We start from the raw sequence: 23,846 nt of genomic DNA on the forward strand, positions 1-23,846 counted from the left end.
GTGGCAAAGACTGCGTGATGGGGAAGACGAAAGGATGACATTTAAAAAGGGGAACATTTCATTCATTATTTACCAACAATACTGGAGAGGGCTTCACACTGTCCTATATTAAACATTTTTGTGAACGTCTCTTTGTTATCCAATAAGTTAAGTTGATTATGTAACTATTATGCGGTAAAATGCTGTACATGGGTAAACATGGATACTTTTCTAGACTATTGCCCTTCCTTTTTGGTACACTCTACCACCTTGATATCTTGTCTAAACTTAAATTCACACCCTTACCAGTGTCAGCTAACATTAATAGGATACTTCTAATGCTAGCAGATAACCATAGACTTCCAGTCATTGTGCTAATGCTAGTTAGCATTGGCTTGCAAAACTACCTAAAAACATCCTTCATACTGGACACCGAGACATAAAAATGGTACCAACAAGTTCCTCAGACCCTGGGGCAGTAGTAGACGCTGCTAAAATCCCAAAGTATCCCTTTAAGGATTGTATAATTCATGTCAAATGTCAGAAAGAACAGGATTGCCGGGGAGAGGGGGGTTCTATGTTCCAGCTAAACCAACAATCAATGAAATCACAATAGTCTTAAAACTGGTGTAGAAAATACAAACAAAAAAAACACACAAAAACAAGGATGCAAGCACATTCGACTTACAGTACTCACCCTTGTTCATAATGTGTTGTCTTTCTGACATTACCGCTTCCGAGAATCTCGCTCAACTTTACTTCCTATTCTGCTTATACTGTATATGATATAGAAATGTATGTATATTTATGTACAATACATCATTTACAATGACATCTTATCATTATACGGTTCCAATTGTTATAAAATAAAAAGTTGTTTTCCCCCACAAAAGTAAAATGCATACATAAAATGTGCCAACAATGATACTTCATCATTGTAACAAACAGTTCAAACAACTGAAGAAGAAAAAGTATTTTAAAAAGGGGGAGGTTAAGACTCACTGTGGGAACTAACACACTTAGATATTGCATAAGCATACCAGGAATGTGAATAAATATTCCCTCAGGTACATCACTAATAATCACACCTGGTGCATGGCAACACACTGCTCGCCACTCAACAGCCTGATGGTCAAAACCGCCATTCAAAAGTCGGGATTACTGCCTGCCAGTCAAGACCGACGTTGCTGTTGGAAAGTAATGACAACCTCTGTTGCACCGTGCTCTTCGACATCACAACTAATAAAGACGTGGCGGTTTGAAAGTTGGGACGCAACAGACGACTTAAAAAAAATAAAAAGGACTGTTTATGTCACCGTTGTTCAGTCGTCAAAACAATGGAGATAATGGCTTCGACGCCGGTTGGAAATAAACAGCTGAGCACCTCTGTCTAAATCACAAGGTGCAGCTTCGCTCACCACCTGGCTGGTATTGAACACAGGACATCACAGGGCCCAATGTCTGCTTAATAAAAGTACGTTGCTTCTTCTCGTCCTTGTATTGGGGCTCTACGAGCTCTAAGGCTCAGCCAGCTGCAGGCAAATGAACTCCTGCATACACTTCCTGTATTGCATCTCTGTGGGGCTGTTGGTGGAATATTGACCTGACTGCATGTAGGGCCCCTCCGCCTCCCGCATCTCCTCGTTCATCTTGGCCAATCGCAGTCTGGGGAAAGGAGAGCAGGGGGAGGACAGTCATTCATTTTGTCATCTTTATCCAACCCACCTTTAGACTTATAAAAGCAATCAATATGAATTGGGACAGTGTAAAGTCAAATAAAATGTTGCCTCAATCTCAAATTCAAAATGGAGTACTAAGTGACAAATAAGGCTAATTGCTTTTCCATAAAAAAAAAAGCACTTTATCTAATATTTATGTATACTGAACAAAAATATAAACCAACATGCAACCATTTCAAAGACTTTTCTGAGTTTTAGTTTATATAATTTATTAGGCACTAATCTATGGATTTCACGTGACTGGGAATACAGATATCCATCGGTTGGTCACAGATATCTTTTTTTTTTAAATGTGGGGTGTGGATCAGAAAACCAGTCCGTATCTGGTGTGGCCAACATTTGCCTCATGCAGAGCGACATCTCCTTCGCATAGCGTTGATCAGGCTGTTGATTGTGGCCTGTGGAATGTTGTACCCACTCCTCTACAATGGGTGTGACTGGATATTAGTGGGAACTGGAAAATGCTGTCAAACACATCAATCCAGAGCATCCCAAACAGGCTCAGTGGGTGACATGTCTGGTGAGTGTGCAGGCCATGGAAGAACTGGGACATTTTCAGCATCAGGGAATAGTGAACTGATCCTTGTGACATGGGGCTGTGCGTTATCATCAAATCAAATGTTATTGGTCGCATACACATATTTAGCAGATGTTATGGCGAGTGTAGCGAAATGCTTCGGTTCCTAACTCCCAACAGTGCAGTGGTATAATGGGCCAATAATGGGCCTCAGGATCTCGTCACAGTGTCTCTGTGCATTCAAATTACCATTGATAAAATGCAATTGTTTTAGTTGTCCGTAGCTCATGATTGCCCCATACCATAACCCCACCTCCCCCATGGGGCGCTCTGTTCACAACGTTGGCATCAGCAAACCGCTCGCCCACACCATACACGTGGTCTGCGGTTGTGAGGCCGGTTAGACGTACTGACAAATTCTCTAAAACAACGTTGGAGGCGGTTTGTGGTTGAAAATGAACATTAAATTATCTGGCAACAGCTCTGGTGGACATTGCAGTCAGAATGCAGTCAGCATGCCAATTGTATGCTCCCTCAAAACTTGAGACATCTGTGGCATTGTGTTGTGAGACAAAACTGCACATTTTAGAGTGGTCTTTTATTGCCCCCCCAACACAAGGTGCACCTGTGTAATGATCATGCTGTTTAAATCAGCTTCTTGATATGTCACACCTCTCAAGTGGATGGGTTACCTTGTCAAATATGTTTTCTGTGCCCATATGAATAACCTCTATGACATAACTGGAATGATGAGAGAGATGTTCTTCTTCTATGTTTTTGATGAGAGAGATGTTCTTCTTCTATGTTTTTGATGAGAGAGATGTTCTTCTTCTATGTTTTTGATGAGAGAGATGTTCTTCTATGTTTTTGATGAGATGGATGTTCTTCTTCTATGTTTTTGATGAGAGAGATGTTCTTCTTCTATGTTTTTGATGAGAGAGATGTTCTTCTATGTTTTTGATGAGATGGATGTTCTTCTTCTATGTTTTTGATGAGAGAGATGTTCTTCTTCTATGTTTTTGATGAGATGGATGTTCTTCTTCTATGTTTTTGATGAGAGAGATGTTCTTCTTCTATGTTTTTGATGAGATGGATGTTCTTCTTCTATGTTTTTGATGAGATGGATGTTCTTCTTCTCTGTTTTTGTTTTATTGTTTCACTGCCATACTGTGTTTAACTGTGTTGGATCTTGTCCAGCCATTTTGTCTCAAGAGGACCACAATGGAAATAAGTCCCAGACTTTATTGTGTGTTACCTATCCTCCATGATTTTATTCATGTGCATGTATGGCTTTTAAGTAAAAAAAATTTAAATGGTCGAACTAATAAACGAAACTAAAAAAGGATAAATGCTCACTAACAGGGATGTGAACAAACGTGTGCACAAAAAGTGATATGTTTTATGTGCGTATGGAACAATTTCAGCTCATGAAACATGGGACCAACACTTTACATGTTGCGTTTATATTTTTGTTCAGTGTGTGTGTGTGTATATATATATTTTTTTTAAAGGCCAAAAGACTTGGCACTCACAATGTGACGATGTCTGCATTGGCAGCGTCCACTGCCATGGATAGGGGCGTTTTCGCTTCAATGTCTGCCGCGTTTTGATTGGCTCCTCTTTTCAGGAACAAACACACTTGACTGGATTGGAGAATAACATTTAAAAAAGGGGAAAAAATCAGTTGTAATACCCCAACATGAACTAAGATCATAGACTGAGTTCCCCTTTTTCACCACAATTAACCTCAACCCACACCAATTAACCTCAACCCACACCAATTAACCTCAACCCACACCAATTAACCTCAACCCACACCAATTAACCTCAACCCACACCAATTAACCTCAACCCACACCAATTAACCTCAACCCACACCAATTAACCTCAACCCACACCAATTAACCTCAACCCACACCAATTAACCTCAACCCACACCAATTAACCTCAACCCACACCAATTAACCTCAACCCACACCAATTAACCTCAACCCACACCAATTAACCTCAACCCACACCAATTAACCTCAACCCACACCAATTAACCTCAACCCACACCAATTAACCTCAACCCCCAAATTAACCTCAACCCCCAAATTAACCTCAACCCCCAAATTAACCTCAACCCCCAAATTAACCTCAACCCACTACCCTCGTCTATTACAAATCAAATATAACATACAAAAAGGCTTCGCCGAGGCTTGCCATAAAGGCTTTAATCTAAACCAGAACACATGAACAAAAGGAACAGACTGCCGTGTATTACTATGCCAGGTGAGATCTAGAAATAACAGACCTCCAATGCTGTGGGGCGGCAGGTAGACTAGTGGTTAGAGAGTTGGACCAGTAAAGGTTGCAGGATTGAATCCCTGAGCTGACCAGGTTTCCCCTGAAGGCCATCATTGAACATTTTTAATTACATTTTTAATTTGACCTTTATTTAACTAGGCAAGTCAGTTAAGAACAAATTCTTATTTTTTATTTTTTAACTGCCTTGTTCAGGTGCAAAATTACAGATTTGTACCTTGTCAGCTCGGGGATTCGATCGTGCAACCTTTCGGTTACAAGTCCAACGCTCTAACCACGAGGCCACCTGCCGTCCCTCTTAACTGACTTGCCCAGTTAAAAGAATAAATACATGTATTCTCTAATATCTTCTCTATGAGAGCAGTCGTGGTCATGGGGTCTTTAACGTTCTGCTAACAGACAGATTGGATGGTGAGGTAGGTGGTAAGGGGTGGGAACGGACCCGGTGTGTCCCAGGATGGTGGCGTGGTGGAGGGGTCCTCGGCCCAGGGCGTCCTGCTGGTTCACGTTTCCTGCGTTCTGGAGCAGGAACTCACAGGTCACCAACGAGCCCTGGAAGAATAGCACCAGTACATTTACTACGCATGAGCACACACACACAGGGTCAGATCCACCCCCACACCTGTCCACAACACTCAAGTATCCTCACCCCCTGCACAGCCATGATGAGCGGGGTCCTCTTGTCGTCGTCGGTGTTGACCCAGTTGACCTCCGCTCCGTGGGCCAGGGCCTCGGCCATGTCGGGCAGGCTGCGGGCACACGAGGCCCAGTACAGCTGCAGCCCCGAGGAGTACTCCTTGGGCTCCGAGAACACCACCAGCTCCTTACAGGGCGATGGAGGGGGCAGGGTGGCAGGCATGGCCATGGGGGGCGCCTCGGCAGCTTCTGAGTGGATGGAAAGGTGGAGAGAGAGAGGGAGTTAAGAGGTGTGGGGTCATTTCAGTGGGCGTTCGTGTGTGGGACCATTTCAGTGTGTGCTCGTGTGTGGGGTTATTGAACAGCTGTTTGAATATAAGCTGGATACGAGTGAGACTCATCGGGCATGTGTGTGTGTGTGTGTGTGAGAGAGAGAGCATCACCTGCTTCAGCCAGGCTGTTGGTGGCCAGCATCTCCCTACTTCCTTCTGCACTGTTCTGGATGCCACTGTCTGCACTTCTTACTGCAAGGGATCAAGCAGTCAATCACTACACACCAGCACACACACACGCACACATTCACCAACTTTAACCAAGTGGTTAGAGAATGCAGTGCATTTTGGTCACCACAGCCAGTGAGAAATTCCCAGCTGACCACCACAGCCACAATAAGACAAATGAGACTCAGAAACTCAGACACTGACCACAACGACACGTGATGGCACGGCTCATTAAGGGAGCAAGACGAGGGAACGTGGAATGGGAATTAGTCTACAGCCAGAGCAGTGAGTACAGATGGATGGCTGGAGGGAAGGATGTAAGGAGGGAGGGAAGGAGGGTGAAACACAGAGCTATACTTACTGCTCCTGAGCTTGGCAGAGGTGTCAAAGTAGGAGAAGAGCGAGTCAAGCTCGTCTGGACAGAAGAGAGAGTCGCGGCGCGCCTTCAAGCCTTTGGCAGCAGCTAGGCAAGGGCAGTGGATGAGGTCAGAGAGAAAAGGGCACAAGGTGGGGGGGTAGGAAGATAGAAATAACAAGCAGCAAGGGGAAAGGGGTTAGTCCAGAAGCACAGAGCAGCCGGAGGAGGGTGGAGAAGAGGAGGGTGGAGAAGAGGGAGAGGGTGGAGAAGAGGGGGAGGGTGGAGAGAAAGGGGGAGGGTGGAGAAGAGGGGGGGGTGGAGAAGAGGGGGAGGGTGGAGAAGAGGGGAGGGTGGAGAAGAGGGGGAGGGTGGAGAAGAGGGGGAGGGTGGAGAAGAGGAGGAGACTGGAGAAGAGGAGGAGGGTTGAGAAGAGGGGGATTGAGAGGAGAGGAGGAGGATAGAAGCACAGGCAGTTAGACTACAACGAAAAGAGAGAACGCGAGAGAGAAGATGGGAGGGTGCCTTCCGTTGTGTGTCCTGAGCATGACATCGTTCTATTAGCGCAATTCTGTTGCTGATCCTTTAAAAAAAGGCACACTCCGTAGCTTGTACTGTATTCCTGGGTCAACAGTAACAGGCCCTATGGCTTGATTGTTTTAAAGGACTGAGCGGGAGGAAGTCTTTCCAAGTGTAAAATCAAAACGGAACAGACGCTATCGATGGGCATCTTTGGTGAATTTGCATGGTTAGAACCATGTTTATGTGTTTATGTTCAGTTAGCGTACACAGTATACATGAATTTGCAATACTACCAAACCGAGGAGGAAGAGCTCCAGAGTGCACCTTTAAGAGACCGGACCTGGGACGGGTTGACACCTACCTGACTGACCTGAGGCGTTGGAGGAGGGCCGGAGTTTGGGCGTGGGCGGCGGCGGCCGGGGGGGCAGGTGCTCCGTGCTGCCGCTCAGCTTCTTCTCCCGTTTGGCCAGGGAAACCACCTTGGCGCGTAACTCTTCATTGGACGGGCGCTGCACGAAACGCCGGTCCACGTACTTGGCCCTGATGTAGGCTTCGATCTCCTGCCTGGGGAAAGACACAGAGAGAGGGGAAGACTGAATTCAACAACCTGAACAAATCAGGCAAAGATAGCAAGCAACATTTTTATCTAATTCAACAAATTGAACCAATCTGGCAACCCACGCAAAGATGGCAATGCTGTAGTACGACACCTCCGACTTGTTATGGGACTACCCTTTATTTGCTTCATAGGAAAAAAAAATGAAAAGCTATAAAACATGGTGGTGGCTAAAATCAAATCACATTTTATTGGTCACATACACATGGTTAGCAGATGTTAAATGTGAGTGTAGTGAAATGCTTGTGCTTCTAGTTCCGACAATGCAGTAGTATATAACAAGTAATCTAACAGTTCCCCAACAACTACCTAATACACACAAATCTAAAAGGGGTGAATGAGAATATGCACAGATGAGCGATGGCCGAGCGGCATGCAATAGCTGGTATGAGGTACAGTATATACATATGAGTAATGGAAGAAATGTTAACATTATTATAGTGGAATTATTTAAAGTGACTGGTGATCCATTTATTAAAGTGGCCAGTGATTTGAGTCTATGTAGGCAGCAGCCTCTCTGAGTTAGTGATCGCTGTTTAGTAGTCTGATGGCCTTGAGATAGAAGCTGTTTTTCAGTCTCTCGGTCCCAGCTTTGATGCACCTGTACTGACCTCGCCTTCTGGATGGTAGCGAGGTGAACAGGCAGTGGCTCAGGTGGTTGTTGTCCTTGATCTTATTGGCCTTCCTGTGGCATCGGGTGCTATAGGTGTCCTGGAGGGCAGGTAGTTTGCACCCGGTGATGCATTATGCAGACCGCACTACCCTCTGGAGAGCCTTGCGGTTGAGGGCGGTGCAGTTGCCGTACCAGGCAGTGATACAGCCTGACAGGATACTCTTGATTGTGCATCTGTAAAAGTTTGTCAGGGTTTTAGGTGAAAGGCAAAATCTCTTCAGCCTCTCTTCAGCCTCTGTTTTGTTGACGTTGAGCAAGAGGTTGTTTTCCAGACACTTCACTCCGAGGACCCTCACCTCCTCCCTGTAGGCTGTCTCGTCATTGTTGGTAATCAAGCCCACTACTGTTGTGTCTGCAAACTTGACGATTGAGTTGGAGGCGTGCATGGCCACGCAGTCATGGGTGAACAGGGAGTACAGGAGGGGGCTGAGCACACACCCTTGTGGGGCCCCAGTGTTGAGGGTAGGCGAAGTAGAGATGTTGTTTCCTGCCTTCACCACCTGGGGGCAGCAAGTCAGAAAGTCCAGGACCCAATTGCACAGGGCGGGGTTGAGACCTAGGGCCTTCAGCTTAATGATGAGCTTGGAGGGTAATATGGTGTTGAATGCTGAGCTGTATTCAATGAACAGCAATCTTACATAGGTATTCCTCTTGTCCAGATGGGATAGGGCAGTGTGATTGCATCGTCTGTGGACCTGTTGGGTCGGTATGAAAATTGAAGTGGGTCTAGGGTGACAGGTAAAGTGGAGGTGATATGATCCTTGACTAGTCTCTCAAAGCACATCATGATGACAGAAGTGAGTGCTACCGGGCGGTAGTCATTTAGTTCAGTTATCTTTGCCTTCTTGGGTAAAGGAACAATGTTGGCCATTTTGAAGCATGTGGGGGCAGCAGACTGGGATAAGGAGCGATTGAATATGTCCATAAACACACCAGAAAGCTGGTCTGCGCATGCTGAGGACGGGGCTAGGGATGCCAGCAACCTTGCTAGGGTTTACACGTCTTACTCAGGTCAACCACGGAGAAGGGGGCGCAGTCTTTTTTTAATGGGCCGCAACTGTGGTACTGTATTATCCTTTAGTTTGTCTGGGAGCGAGACGGTGTCCGTTATGTGGCATGTTTTCTTTTTGTAGTCTGCCACATACGTCTCGTGTCTGAGCCGTTGAACTCCGACTCTACTTTGTCCCTACTTTGACCGGCATTTTGTTTGTTTGATTGCCTTGCGGAGGGAATAACTACATTGTTTATATTTGGCCGTATTCCCAGTCGTCTTTCCATGATTAAATGTGGTGGTTCGTGCTTTCAGTTTTGCGCGAATGCCGCCATCCATCCACGGTTTCTGGTTATGGTAGGTTTTAATAGTCACAGTGGGTGCAACATCTCCAATGCCTTTCCTTATAAACTCACAGAGTCAGCGTATAGATCGACGTTCACTGATGCTGCCCAGCACATTTCCCAGTTAGCGTGATCAAAACAATCTTGAAATGGGGTCTTGTATGCATCGAGGAAGTTAGAGTAGCAGTGATCGAGTGTATTGCCCACGCTAGTGCTGCAATCAATATGCTGATAGAATTTAGGTAACCTTGTTCTCAAATTTGCATTGTGAGTCCAGTGAAGTTCCTTGAGGGCCATCGTGGTGTCTACTTGAGGGGGTATATACACAGCTGTGAAGATAACTGACGAGAAGTCTCTTGGGAGATAATATGGCCGGCATTTGATTGTAAGGAATTCTAGGTCGGGTGAGCAGAAGGACTTGAGTTCCTGTATGTTTACACCATGAGTCGTTAATCATGAAGCATACACCCCCGCCCTTCTTCCCAGAGAGGTGTTTATTCCGGTCGGCATGACACATGAAAAAGCCCGGTGGCTGAACCGACTCTGACAACGTATCTCGAGAGAGATACAATCTCTGATGTCTCTCTGGAAGGCAACCCTTGCTCTAATTTAGTCTAAATTGTTGTCAAGAGACTGGACATTGGCGAGTAGTATACTCGGAAGTGGTGGGCGATGTGCCCGCCCACGGAGCCTGACCAGGAGGCCGCTCCGTCTGCCTCTTCTGTGGCGACGTTGTTTTGGGTCATCTTCTGGGATTAGATCCACTGTCCTGGGTGGTGGTCCGAACAAAGGATCCACTTCGAGAAAGTCGTATTCCTGGTGGTTGTTGGTAAATTGACGTCGCACTTCTATCCAATACTTCTTTCCGGTTGTATGTAATAATACATACGATTTTCTGGGCTAGCAATGTAAGAAATAATACAGAAATAATCCTAAGGACTCGAAGAGAGGTGACCATCTATGTCGGCGCCATCTTGCAATGAATGGTAGCTATAGAACAACACAGCGGTAGTACCTGGGGTCTGTCGGCTTTGGCTTCATGGCTCCCAGCTCCTCTCTCCCAGCCTCGTAGATCTGGTTGATGACCCCGTTACCCAGCTCACACATCAGCTGTGTTCAACACAACACACACAATTATGTTACTATGACAAAATTAACCAGCACATTCCGAGGACAGCATGTCATTCATGCAAATTCATGACATGTAAAAGACAGTGATCTGTAACCATTACATTTTAGCATTGATCTGTCACTAGCGAATCCAAGAGAGGGAGTATGTGAGTGTGAAAAACTCCTGCCTCTCTCTTTGTGCCCCTCCATCTCTCACCCTCCCCCGATTCTTTTTTCACCTTGAGTAGTTCCGGTTCCCATGAGTCCAGGGTGAGCGAGCGCACTTTGGAGAAATGGACCCCCAGACTCCTGCAGATGGTGAGATTTCTGTTATTAACTCATGCATCAAAGAGACTGTCTAAAAATAACTGAGTCCACACAGCTTCATCACAGGAACATGCTGTTCAATTGAGGGTGTAGTTTGTACTGTGGCCACAAGGTGGGAGTATGCAGTTAGTAAGAGAGTAAGTCTACAGTCTAAAATGCACATGGGGACAGATTTACTGTGCTTTTGATTGTTTTATACCCCATCTAGTAAAAAAAAAAGGTGAACATTTCTACTGTTGTACAGCACCAGTCTACAGTTCGGTATGTTGTCGTACAGCACCAGTCTACAGTTCGGTATGTTGTCGTACAGCACCAGTCTACAGTTCGGTATGTTGTCGTACAGCACCAGTCTACAGTTCGGTATGTTGTCGTACAGCACCAGTCTACAGTTCGGTATGTTGTCGTACAGCACCAGTCTACAGTTCTGTATGTTGTCGTACAGCACCAGTCTACAGTTCGGTATGTTGTTGTACAGCACCATTCTACAGTCTAAAATGCGGCCCATTTTTTCTACGTTGGAGAATTTGGGATTTTTCAAACAGCTGAAACAGATTTTTCCTGAAATCTAGAGTAAACACCATTATGCTTAATTAAACGTAAAAAATATATATATCTAAGCACACTTCTCGAGCGGTCTGTATCCTCAGAACTGGTGGTTCTTATTGAAAAGGAACTGAATATGTTTCTCTACTAACATCTGGGTAAACGATTCAAAGGAATTCGAGTCTTATTCAGTACATTTAGTTATTGCTTTTCGAAAAAGTCTAACAATCATGCCAGCAGACATGTCTGCTAAGATAGTTAGACAAGCTAGTGACTAACTTGATTGACAAGCCTAGTTATGAGGATGGGAACCTGTCTGGGCTAGCTAAAACCATCTTCATAACATTGCTAACTGGCTAGTATAATAAATCAAATTTAAAATCAATAAAAATCAAACACTTCCTCCGGTGCCCCCTATGTGCCTACGAATACATATGACGTTAGTAGTACCGTGACGTGTAGTATCTGCAGGGATAGGAATGAACTGTGTATCCTGGGTGACATATATACAGTGAACAAACATATATGCAATATGCAACAATTTCAAAGATTTTACTGACCTACAGTTCATATAAAACGGAAATCAGTCCATTTAAATCAATCCATTAGGTCCTTAATCGATGGATTTCACATGACTGGGCAGGGGTGCAGCCATTGGTGGGCCTGGGAGGGTATAGACCCACCCACTGGGGAGCCAGGCCCAACCAATCAGATTCATTTCACCCCCCCCCCCCCCCCCCCCCCCACAAAAGGGCTTTATGACTGACAGACAGAAATACTGCCCCCCCTCAGACAATCCCACAGGTGAAGAAGCTGGATGTGGAGGTCCGGGGCAGGCGAAGTTACATGTGGTCTGCGGGTGTAATACTCTAAAAAGACATTGGAGCTTACATTAAATTCTGAGCCAACAGCTCTGGTGGACATTCCTGCGGTCAGCATGTCAATTTGCACGCTCCCTCAACTTGAGACATCTGTGTCATTCTGTTGTGTGACAAAACCGCACATTTTAAAGTGCCCTTTCATTGGCTCACTAACAGGGATGTAAACATATTTGTGCACAATGTTTTAGAGAAATAAGCTTCTTGTGTGTACGGAACATTTCTGGGATCTTTTATTGCAGCTCATGAAACACGGGACCAACACTTTACATGTTGCGTTTATATTTTTGTTCAGTGTATTACTACATACAGAAGTACTGGTAGTATACCTGTGTATCCCAGAGCACTGGATACAGAGGGTGATGCCCAGGTTGATGCTGGCCCAGCGTGGGTCAGGTTGACCACAGTCACAGCAGCAGGCGTTGCCCCCAATGACCATGACCCTCTGGAGGGCGCTCTCCCCTTTCAGTGACCTCTCTTTGGGCTCGCCGCCTGAGTCCAGGCTGCCTGTGGACGTGGAAGACTTCCGGTCCAGCTTCTGGAGGGTCATGAACACGACGTTATACACAACATATAACACTAGAAGAACGTTACTTCATTGTCTATGACACACACACACACACACACACACGCACACGCACGCACACGCACACGCGAGGGAAATCCTTTACTTTTGTTCACACGAGGAACGTCTGATCATTTTCATCCTGACATGTACTAAACGAAAACAAATGGCAAATACATAACATGGAGAAATGTCATGGAGGTCATTAGTTCTGGCAGCGCGCGGTGACTCACCCCAGCGTCCTCTCCCTGCTCCCGGAAGGCAGTGGCGATGCTGTTCTGGACAGCTTTGATCCAAGCCTGCCTCAGCTTCTCAGAGTCAGCCTGCATAATACAACTCCTGGAGGGGGAGGGACACTGGGACATCAGCCTGGTTCCTGGCCTGATAGACCTCTACACACTGGATTTCAATTTGTTACTGAGCAGCACCAGACTGTGTGTGGGTGTGACAATATTGGGGTGTCTAGGTACTCTGTGTGCACTTGTATCTGTAAGTGTATATACACTTACATGACCTAAAGTATGTGGATACCTGCTTTCTGTAATATGACTTCTGGTCTTCTTCGTGTTACTTCCTGATGGCGTGTTTAAAAACAGCACACAAGCGTACACGCCGTGTATTTATTTAACTGATTAGTGTTTCAAACGTTAAACCACCCCTCATGGCTAGACGGTATACAACATGTGTTCTATTCCAAATTCAGGGGCATTAATATGGAGTTGGTTCCCCCCTTGCTGCCATAACAGCCTCCACTTGAAGGCTTTCCGCTAGATGTTGGAACATTGGAAGCAAGTCCTTGCAGCGTTCAGCCACAAGAGCATTAGTGAGGTTGGGCACTGAAGTTGGGCGATTAGGCCTGGCTCGCAGTCGGCGTTCCAATTCATCACAAAGGTGTTCGATGGGGTTGAGGTCAGGGCTCTGTGCAGGCCAGTGAAGTTCTTCCACACTGATCTCAACAAACCATTTCTGTATGGACCTCGCTATGTAATGGTAACATAGTCATGTTGTAACAGAAAAGGGCCTTCCCCAAGCTATTGCTACAAAGTTGGAAGCACAGAATAGTCTAGAATATATGCTGTAGCGTTAAGATTTCCCCTCACTGGAACTAAGGGGCCCGAACCATGAAAAACAGCCCCAGACCATTATTCCTCCTCCGCCAAACTTTACAGTTTGCACTATGCATTCGGGCAGGTTGCGTTCTCGTGGCATCCACCAAACCCAGATTTGTCCGTTGGACTGCCAGATGGTGAAGCGTGATTCAACACTCCGGAAAACACGTTCTTAGTGCTCCACAGTCCAATGGCGGCGAGCTTTACACCACTTCAGCCGACGCTTGGCATTGCACACGGTGATCTTAGTCTTGTGTGTGGCTGCTCTGTCACGGAAACCCCTACCGACGAACAGTTCTAGCAGTTCTTGTGCTGACGTTGCTTCCTGATGCCGTTTGGAACTAGGTAGTGAATGTTGCAACCGAGGACAGAATTTTTATGCACTACGTTCTTCAGCGATCCCATTCCATGAGCTCGTGCAGCCTACCACTTCGCGGCTGAGCCGTTGTTGCTCCTAGGCATTTCCACTTAACAATAACAGCACTTACAGGTGACCGGGAAAGCTCTAGTAGGGCAGACATTTGACAAACTGACTTGTTGGTAAGGTGGCATCCTATGACGGTGCCACGTTGAAAGTCACTGAGCTCTACAGTATGGGCCATTGTTTGTCTATGGAGATTGCTTGGCGGTGAGCTCGATTGTATAAACCTGTCAGCAAGGGGTGTGTCTGAAATAGCCGAATCCACTTATTTGAAGGCGTGTCCACATACTTTTGTATATATGTTCATTATAGTGTGTGTGTGTGTGTGTGTGTGTGTGTGTGTGTGTGTGTGTGTGTGTGTGTGTGTGTGTGTGTGTGTGTGTGTGTGTGTGTGTGTGTGTGTGTGTGTGTGTGTGTGTGTGTGTGTGTATTTACTTGGTGGGTGACACCACTTCGAAGCAGAAGCGACGTTCGATATCTTCACAGTGTTTGACTGTACATAGCCGCAAGTCCTCCACCACCACTGTGGGATTATCCTGGGAAAGGAGAACACAGCCTCCGTAACACACACACACACACACAATGCAATGTACACACTGATATACAATTGTACGGCACAGCCTCAAGAGAGCACACACAGACACGCACGCAAATGTAATTTCTTCAGAGGTATACACAACACAGGTGTTCATTTAATTCCATATTGTAACCTGGTTACCTGCAGCAAAGTGAATTGTTTGTCCTCCCTATTCCACAAACTCATCTGTTTTGTGTTAACTGTGCTCCACATTCAACACTACCTCGTTGTATTACAAATGCAGGGGGAATTTGGGCTGGAAGTGTATATTTGATGTTGGCCACATCCCAAATGGGACCCTTTGTCCCTATACAGGGCACTACCCATAGGGCTCTGGTCAAAAGTAGTGCACTATACAGGGCACTACCCATAGGGCTTTGGTCAAAAGTAGTGCACTATACAGGGAACCAATTTGGGACACGAATGGAATAATCCGACTTACCTTGAACTTCTTCTGGTAAACTAGCTGATTGTTTTGAATGGAGAACCAGCGCCTGAAAGGAGAGGAGTGTTCACATCACGGTCAACAGGTGAGACAATTTGAAGTATTTAATAGGCAATTAAAATTGCTAGAGATTTAATGAAGGACAAATAAATTGACAAAATAATCTGATATTATGGTGATTAAATCCTATTCTGGAAGGGCTGGTAGAAAACTATACCGTTTGTCACGGTTTGATAGAAGGTCTGGAAAAAACGCTTCCCTGCACTATAATATTGCAATTTTCAAACAGCATGGAGACCATCGCCTACCTCCTCATGCCTTTTGCACACAATGTATATAGACTCCCCTTTTTTTTCTACTGTGTTATTGACTTGTTAATTGTTTACTCCATGTGTAACTCTGTGTTGTCTGTTCACACTGCTATGCTTTATCTTGGCCAGGTCGCAGTTGCAAATGAGAATTTGTTCTCAACTAGCCTACCTGGTTAAATAAAGGTGTTCTCAACTAGCCTACCTGGTTAAATAAAGGTGTTCTCAACTAGCCTACCTGGTTAAATAAAGGTGTTCTCAACTAGCCTACCTGGTTAAATAAAGGTGTTCTCAACTAGCCTACCTGGTTAAATAAAGGTGTTCTCAACTAGCCTACCTGGTTAAATAAAGGTGTTCTCAACTAGCCTACCTGGTTAAATAAAGGTGTTCTCAACTAGCCTACCTGGTTAAATAAAGGTGTTCTCAACTAGCCTACCTGGTTAAATAAAGGTGTTCTCAACTAGCCTACCTGGTTAAATAAAGGTGTTCTCAACTAGCCTACCTGGTTAAATAAAGGTGTTCTCAACTAGCCTACCTGGTTAAATAAAGGTGTTCTCAACTAGCCTACCTGGTTAAATAAAGGTGTTCTCAACTAGCCTACCTGGTTAAATAAAGGTGTTCTCAACTAGCCTACCTGGTTAAATAAAGGTGTTCTCAACTAGCCTACCTGGTTAAATAAAGGTGAAATAAATAAATAAAAAATCTCGCAGCACAGGGAATGTCTTTGGAGGCTACAGGACAATAAAAGGCTTGGTGTTCTCCTTGCTAACTTAATGCAGCTCAAGGAGTGCTGCGCCATTCAGGCTGCGCTCTCCCGGGTGTCAGATGACCACGTCACTACCTCCCTCCCACCATTCTTCCCTCCCTCCTGACTGCCCTGGATGAATGAATACTAAACAGTGACTTATCACCGACCCACCCAGCTAGTTACAAAAACCACCGTAAGGTTAGAGGACACATAAAGATTACTGCTACCAGGAATGTTCGCAACGGTGAAGTCATTAAAGGGCACAGCTGGAGAGAGAAGGGGGAACAGGGGGAGAAGGGGGAACAGGGGGAACAGGGGAGAAGGAGAGAGAAGGAGGAACAGGGGGAGAAGGGGGAACAGGGGGAACAGGGGGAGAAGGGGGAACAGGGGGAGAAGGAGAGAGAAGGAGGAACAGGGGGAGAAGGGGGAACAGGGGGAACAGGGGGAGAAGGAGAGAGAAGGAGGAACAGGGGGAGAAGGGGGAACAGGGGGGAGAGAGGGGGAACAGGGGGAGAAGGGGGAACAGGGGGAGAAGGGGGAACAGGGGGAGAAGGAGGAACAGGGGGAGAAGGAGGAACAGGGGAGAAGGGGGAACAGGGGGAACAGGGGGAGAAGGAGAGAGAAGGAGGAACAGGGGGAACAGGGGGAGAAGGAGGAACAGGGGGAGAAGGAGGAACAGGGGGAGAAGGAGGAACAGGGGGAGAAGGGGAACAGGGGGAGAAGGAGGAACAGGGGGAGAAGGAGATAGAAGGAGGAACAGGGGGGGGAGGGGGAACAGGGGGGGAGGAACAGGAGAGAGAAGGAGGAACAGGGGGAGAAGGAGAGAGAAGGAGGAACAGGGGGAGAAGGGGGAACAGGGGGAGAAGGAGAGAGAAGGAGGAACAGGGGGGGGGAGAAGGGGGAACAGGGGGGGAGAAGGGGGAACAGGGGGAGAAGGAGGAACAGGGGGAACAGGGGGAGAAGGAGAGAGAAGGAGGAACAGGGGGAGAAGGAGAGAGAAGGAGGAACAGGGGGAGAAGGGGGAACAGGGGAGAAGGGGGAACAGGGAGAGAAGGGGGAACAGGGGGAGAAGGAGGAACAGGGGGAGAAGGGGGAACAGGGGAGAAGGGGGAACAGGGGGAGAAGGGGGAACAGGGAGAGAAGGGGGAACAGGGAGAGAAGGGGGAACAGGGAGAGAAGGGGGAACAGGGAGAGAAGGGGGAACAGGGAGAGAAGGGGGAACAGGGAGAGAAGGGGGAACAGGGAGAGAAGGGGGAACAGGGAGAGAAGGAGAGAGAAGGGGGAACAGGGGGAGAAGGAGAGAGAAGGGGGAACAGGGGGAGAAGGAGAGAGAAGGGGGAACAGGGGAAGAAGGGGAGAGAAGGGGTAACAGGGGGGGAGGAGAGAGAAGGAGGACCAGGGGTGAAGGAGAAAGAAGGGGGAACAGGGGGAGAAGGAGAGAGAAGGAGGAACAGGGGGAGAAGGAGGAACAGGGGGAGAAGGAGAGAGAAGGGGGAGAAGGAGAGAGGAGGAGGAACAGGGGGAGAAGGAGAGAGAAGGAGGAACAGGGGGAGGAGGAGGAACAGGGGGAGAAGGAGAGAGAAGGAGGAACAGAGGGAGAAGGAGGAACAGGGGGAGAAGAAGAGCGAAGGGGGAACAGGGGGAGAAGGAGGAACAGGGGGAGAAGGAGAGAGAAGGGGGAACAGGAGAGAGATTTGCATCATGTCCTCTAGCTAACCTGTTCCATGTTTTGAAGGCGTTGCTGGCCCTCTTAAACAGGTAGCCCTCCATCGCAATGCCATTGTCTGCGTCCACATTGTACTCCAGCTTGGTGTCGTCATTCGAGAAGTCCTGAAAGAGAGAGCAGAGGTAGGAGAACACAGAGAGGGAGAGAGAGCAGAGGTAGGAGAACACAGAGAGGGAGAGAGAGCAGAGGTAGGAGAACACAGAGGGAGAAAGGGAGGGAGAAAAATAGACATTTGAATGGACAATGGCATTTGGTGTTGGTAGCACTTGATTTTACACAGAATACACAGCACACAAACAGGCTTATGGCGTACAGACACGTTCAGTCAGTAAAGCGGGCAAAACAGTCTGATCCCGATTCACTGTGAGCGTCCAGGTGAAGAGCGACTCAGCACCATTGAGCAACACATTTTGGGGTCATGTTCACTAGGCATGAAAAGGGAGAAAACCACAAAACTTGTCCAATAAGAAAAGCCTGCTTTCGTTTTCCGTTGCACAACGTTTTTCTACGGTGGGCATTAATGAACAACCCTGTTGACCTTACAAAAAAGGACAATTCAGTAGGTAACAAACACAAAAACAAAAGCAATGGGTTTCTATAAAAGTCATGGCTAATTATACAACTCACATTAAATGGTATTTCTATGGAGTTTGGAGAGGAAGAGCAGGGTACTTTGAAAAGATGTTGGTTCAATATTTGGGTTTGATCAACATTAAAACAGGGAGAATGCGTTTTCGTAAACAGGTGAGGTAGTCTCACACAAACTAGACATTTTCCTATTTAGTGCCTACTGAGCATGCCCGGTCCTTTGACATAGAAATGTTCTAGAGATCCAGGCCCAAGAGAGATCCAGGCCCAAGAGAGATCCAGGCCCAAGAGAGATCCAGGCCCAAGAGAGATCCAGGCCCAAGAGAGATCCAGGCCCAAGAGAGATCCAGGCCCAAGAGAGATCCAGGCCCAAGAGAGATCCAGGCCCAAGAGAGATCCAGGCCCAAGAGAGATCCAGGCCCAAGAGAGATCCAGGCCCAAGAGAGATCCAGGCCCAAGAGAGATCCAGGCCCAAGAGAGATCCAGGCCCAAGAGAGATCCAGGCCCAAGAGAGATCCAGGCGGACGTAGCATAGAAATAGACTCTTAAAACAGCTGCCAAACCACCCATTATAGCGTCATTAAGGGTAGCCTAGTGGTTAGAGCGTTGGACTAGTAACCGAAAGGTTGCAGGTTCGAATCCCCAAGCTGACAAGGTACAAATCTGTCGTTCTGCCCCTGAACAGGCAGTTAACCCACTGTTCCTAGGCCGTCATTGTAAATAAGAATTTGTTCTTAACTGACTTGCCTAGTAAAATAAAGTTTTAAAAAATCAACTTGAATGGGGACGCCCATTCTTGTTCTGTTGCATCGGTCCTCATCCTGTGACAGTAAGCTGACTCGATCCTTTAACACCTGTGGTCTGGGGCAGAGTTGCCTTCTCTCTGAAAGAGCCACAGACACCCCATGTAACTTGACCAACCGGCCACCACTGTCATGAGATATCCCTCCCCCTCCAGCCTGCCACAGTTTCCTAAGCCTCTGGGACACTGGACACCATGCAGTCAGAGGGTGGGAATGGGGGGGGATTAAAACTGTTCAAAGTGCTGCTGAACTTGTCGTTAAGAGTTTGAAGACAAACAATAGGATTTAATAAAAACAGATCATTTGTTTTCTGTTTGTTTTTTAAAAAGGCAAGTCAAATTCTATCTGTGATAGGAAAGATACGACATTAATTGTAGGATAATAAACATAAACAAGTGTAAAACGATGGCAGTAATCCTCTCAGTTCCAAATGACTACTAGCACACAACATGTCCTTAGAGTGGCACGGTCAAATCTGCCCCTGGCAACACAAAACCATACTGTCAGATCTTGGTTCCACTGGCCTATAGTCGTCCCAATCGCTCCAGAGTAAGGTCTGCATCTGTCTGCAAGACGCCGTTGGTTGATCAGTGTGTAACAGCAGTTTGACCACTGTGTTGTGCTTCAACATCAAACCTTCGGCCTCTACATACAGCTAACGGGGTGGTGGTGGGGAGCTAAACACCTCAGCCTAGCAATCCCCTGGTTTGACACACACACTTATACTGTAGGACAACAGAGGTTATTTTTGGATGGGGGGGGTGGGGTACAGTACAGAATGTAGGCAGTGGCAGGCAGACAAATGGAGGGGGAACAGAAACTGTCTGTACAAAGATGCCCAACTGTGTCAATCCAAGAGAGGGGAACTACTAAATGAACCCCTTCAAAGAGAGGGGAACTACTAAATGAACCCCTTCAAACAAAGAGAGGGGAACTACTAAATGAACCCCTTCAAAGAGAGGGGAACTACTAAATGAACCCCTTCAAACAAAGAGAGGGGAACTACTAAATGAACCCCTTCAATCAAAGAGAGGGGAACTACTAAATGAACCCCTTCAAAGAGAGGGGAACTACTAAATGAACCCCTTCAAACAAAGAGAGGGGAACTACTAAATGAACCCCTTCAATCAAAGAGAGGGAACTACTAAATGAACCCCTTCAAACAAAGAGAGGGGAACTACTAAATGAACCCCTTCAATCAAGAGGGGAACTACTAAATGAATCCCTTCAATCAAAGAGAGAGGAACTACTAAATGAACCCCTTCAATCAAAGAGAGAGGAACTACTAAATGAACCCCTTCAAACAAAGAGAGGGGAACTACTAAATGAACCCCTTCAATCAAGAGGGGAACTACTAAATGAACCCCTTCAATCAAAGAGAGGGGAACTACTAAATGAACCCCTTCAATCAAAGAGAGGGGAACTACTAAATGAACCCCTTCAATCAAAGAGAGGGGAACTACTAAATGAACCCCTTCAATCAAAGAGAGGGAACTACTAAATGAACCCCTTCAATCAAAGAGAGGGGAACTACTAAATGAACCCCTTCAATCAAAGAGAGGGGAACTACTAAATGAACCCCTTCAATCAAAGAGAGGGGAACTACTAAATGAACCCCTTCAATCAAAGAGAGGGGAACTACTAAATGAACCCCTTCAATCAAAGAGAGGGGAACTACTAAATGAACCCCTTCAAAGAGAGGGGAACTACTAAATGAACCCCTTCAATCAAAGAGAGGGGAACTACTAAATGAACCCCTTCAATCAAAGAGAGGGGAACTACTAAATGAACCCCTTCAATCAAAGAGAGGGGAACTACTAAATGAACCCCTTCAATCAAAGAGAGGGGAACTACTAAATGAACCCCTTCAATCAAAGAGGGGAACTACTAAATGAACCCCTTCAATCAAAGAGAGGGGAACTACTAAATGAACCCCTTCAATCAAAGAGAGGGGAACTACTAAATGAACCCCTTCAATCAAAGAGAGGGGAACTACTAAATGAACCCCTTCCCAATCAAAGAACCCCTTCAATCAAAGAGGGGAACTACTAAATGAACCCCTTCAATCAAAGAGAGGGGAACTACTGAATGAACCCCTTCAATCAAAGAGAGGGGAACTACTAAATGAACCACAACTCTTACTACCAGTAAATATCATCACGGTTTTAAAATAATAAAATAAAAACAGATTCCCCCCGGATCTCCATAGCAAGACGGGTCAGTCATCGGGCCAGTGGTGAGCAAGACGGATCAGTCGTCGGGCCAGTGGTGAGCAGGACGGGTCAGTGGTGAGCAAGACGGGTCAGTCGTCGGGCCAGTGGTGAGCAGGACGGGTCAGTGGTGAGCAAGACGGGTTAGTCGTCGGGCCAGTGGTGAGCAGGACGGGATAGTCATCGGGCCAGTGGTGAGCAAGACTGGTCAGTGGTGAGCAGGACGGGTCAGTGGTGAGCAGGACGGGTCAGTGGTGAGCAGGACGGGTCAGTGGTGAGCAGGACGGGTCAGTCGTCGGGCCAGTGGTGAGCAGGACGGGTCAGTCGTCGGGCCAGTGGTGAGCAGGACGGGTCAGTCGTCGGGCCAGTGGTGAGCAGGACGGGTCAGTCGTCGGGCCAGTGGTGAGCAGGACGGGTCAGTCGTCGGGCCAGTGGTGAGCAGGACGGGTCAGTCATCGGGCCTCTCCGGTGTGACTCACACATTCCAGTTCATTACCATAGCTCCAGCCTTAGGGCCAATCAGGGGGCATTTAGTAAAATGCCGGATCTCTATGGCAACACGCATCATTCCCCCAAGTTTAGTCAAAACCTGGGCCTGTGCTGTCTGAGACGTCGACCTAACGGACAAAATGAACAGATATAATGTAATGCTTGAAAGACACCTGAGGAAGAGGAGATGATTTACCCTAGTGTGCACAGTCTGCTTACAGTAACTAAGGCCTCATTTTACAGTGTTGCCTTGTTGTATCCTGTAAAGCATTTCACTGTAAGGTCTACTACACCTGTTGTATTCGGCACATGTGACAAATAAAATGTGATTTGATTGTACAGTGTAGCCTCACTGATGTGTAGCCTCGTTGTACAGTGTAGCCTCACTGGTGTGTAGCCTAGTTGTACAGTGTAGCCTCACTGGTGTGTAGCCTCGTTGTACAGTACAGCCTCACTGGTGTGTAGCCTGGTTGTACAGTGTAGCCTCACTGGTGTGTAGCCTCGTTGTACAGTGTAGCCTCACTGGTGTGTAGCCTCGTTGTACAGTACAGCCTCACTGGTGTGTAGCCTCGTTGTACAGTGTAGCCTCACTGGTGTGTAGCCTGGTTGTACAGTATAGCCTCACTGGTGTGTAGCCTCGTTGTACAGTGTAGCCTCACTGGTGTGTAGCCTCGTTGTACAGTGTAGCCTCACTGGTGTGTAGCCTCGTTGTACAGTGTAGCCTCACTGGTGTGTAGCCTCGTTGTACAGTACAGCCTCACTGGTGTGTAGACTCGTTGTACAGTAATGTAATGTAATGTAATGTACAGTATAGCCCCACTAGTGTGTAGCCTCGTTGTACAGTGTAGCCTCACTGGTGTGTAGCCTGGTTGTACAGTATAGCCTCACTGGTGTGTAGCCTGGTTGTACAGTATAGCCTCACTGGTGTGTAGCCTGGTTGTACAGTGTAGCCTCACTAGTGTGTAGCCTGGTTGTACAGTGTAGCCTCGTTGTACAGTGTAGCCTCACTGGTGTGTAGCCTGGTTGTACAGTGTAGCCTCACTAGTGTGTAGCCTGGTTGTACAATATAGCCTCACTGGTGTGTAGCCTCATTGTACAGTGTAGCCTCACTAGTGTGTAGCCTGGTTGTACAGTGTAGCCTCACTGGTGTGTAGCCTCATTGTACAGTGTAGCCTCACTAGTGTAGCCTGGTTGTACAGTATAGCCTCACTAGTGTGTAGCCTGGTTGTACAGTATAGCCTCACTGGTGTGTAGCCTGGTTGTACAGTGTAGCCTCACTAGTGTAGCCTGGTTGTACAGTATAGCCTCACTAGTGTGTAGCCTCGTTGTACAGTATAGCCTCACTGGTGTGTAGCCTGATTGTACAGTACAGCCTCACTGGTGTGTAGCCTGATTGTACAGTGTAGCCTCGTTAGTGTGTAGCCTGGTTGTACAGTGTAGCCTCACTGTTGTACAGTGTAGCCTCACTAGTGTGTAGCCTCGTTGTACAGTGTAGCCTCGTGGTGTGTAGCCTGGTTGTACAGTGTAGCCTCACTAGTGTGTAGCCTGGTTGTACAGTGTAGTCTCACTAGTGTGTAACCTAGTCAGACTCTTAAGTCTTTTTGGGCTGTATGTATTATTCAGGGGCTGTGTCCCAGCATGTACCCTGGAGGAATTAAATAGTTGTTCATTTTGGGAAGCGGTGAAAACATGCCATCCCTCTGAAGACACTACAACAACTGGAGCCTGTCTGTAAGACCCAAACACAAAGCCATACAGCACAGCGGCCAATCAGCAAGGGCTCAAGACAGACCGGGACATAGAATCCAAACCCCAACCAG

The 23,846-nt window shown here is 46.9% G+C and overlaps 1 protein-coding gene across 7 annotated transcripts in view; it reads right to left on the reverse strand.

Moving 5' to 3' along the window:
- The window catches only part of LOC123996920 (arf-GAP with coiled-coil, ANK repeat and PH domain-containing protein 2-like), a 72,900-nt gene that overhangs the window by 5,567 nt on the left and 43,487 nt on the right, over nucleotides 1–23,846 (reverse strand). For 3 of the 7 annotated variants that reach the window (XM_046300776.1, XM_046300762.1, XM_046300783.1), the window contains 14 exons: nucleotides 17,928–18,040; nucleotides 15,152–15,203; nucleotides 14,568–14,668; nucleotides 12,836–12,941; nucleotides 12,367–12,575; nucleotides 10,529–10,598; nucleotides 10,195–10,289; nucleotides 6,917–7,119; nucleotides 6,040–6,141; nucleotides 5,622–5,702; nucleotides 5,192–5,427; nucleotides 4,985–5,094; nucleotides 3,768–3,878; nucleotides 1,583–1,644 (listed from right to left, as the gene is read on the reverse strand). In XM_046300776.1, coding sequence (XP_046156732.1) covers nucleotides 1,583–1,644; nucleotides 3,768–3,878; nucleotides 4,985–5,094; nucleotides 5,192–5,427; nucleotides 5,622–5,702; nucleotides 6,040–6,141; nucleotides 6,917–7,119; nucleotides 10,195–10,289; nucleotides 10,529–10,598; nucleotides 12,367–12,575; nucleotides 12,836–12,941; nucleotides 14,568–14,668; nucleotides 15,152–15,203; nucleotides 17,928–18,040 — 1,651 coding nt within the window. The remainder of the gene's footprint in view (nucleotides 1–1,582; nucleotides 1,645–3,767; nucleotides 3,879–4,984; nucleotides 5,095–5,191; nucleotides 5,428–5,621; nucleotides 5,703–6,039; nucleotides 6,142–6,916; nucleotides 7,120–10,194; nucleotides 10,290–10,528; nucleotides 10,599–12,366; nucleotides 12,576–12,835; nucleotides 12,942–14,567; nucleotides 14,669–15,151; nucleotides 15,204–17,927; nucleotides 18,041–23,846) is intronic. The other 4 variants (XM_046300803.1, XM_046300812.1, XM_046300770.1 and 1 more) reach the window with 3 other exon arrangements.

This window comes from Oncorhynchus gorbuscha, linkage group LG02, assembly GCF_021184085.1.
Source record: "Oncorhynchus gorbuscha isolate QuinsamMale2020 ecotype Even-year linkage group LG02, OgorEven_v1.0, whole genome shotgun sequence".
In the NCBI taxonomy this organism is placed as follows: Eukaryota; Metazoa; Chordata; class Actinopteri; order Salmoniformes; family Salmonidae; genus Oncorhynchus; species Oncorhynchus gorbuscha.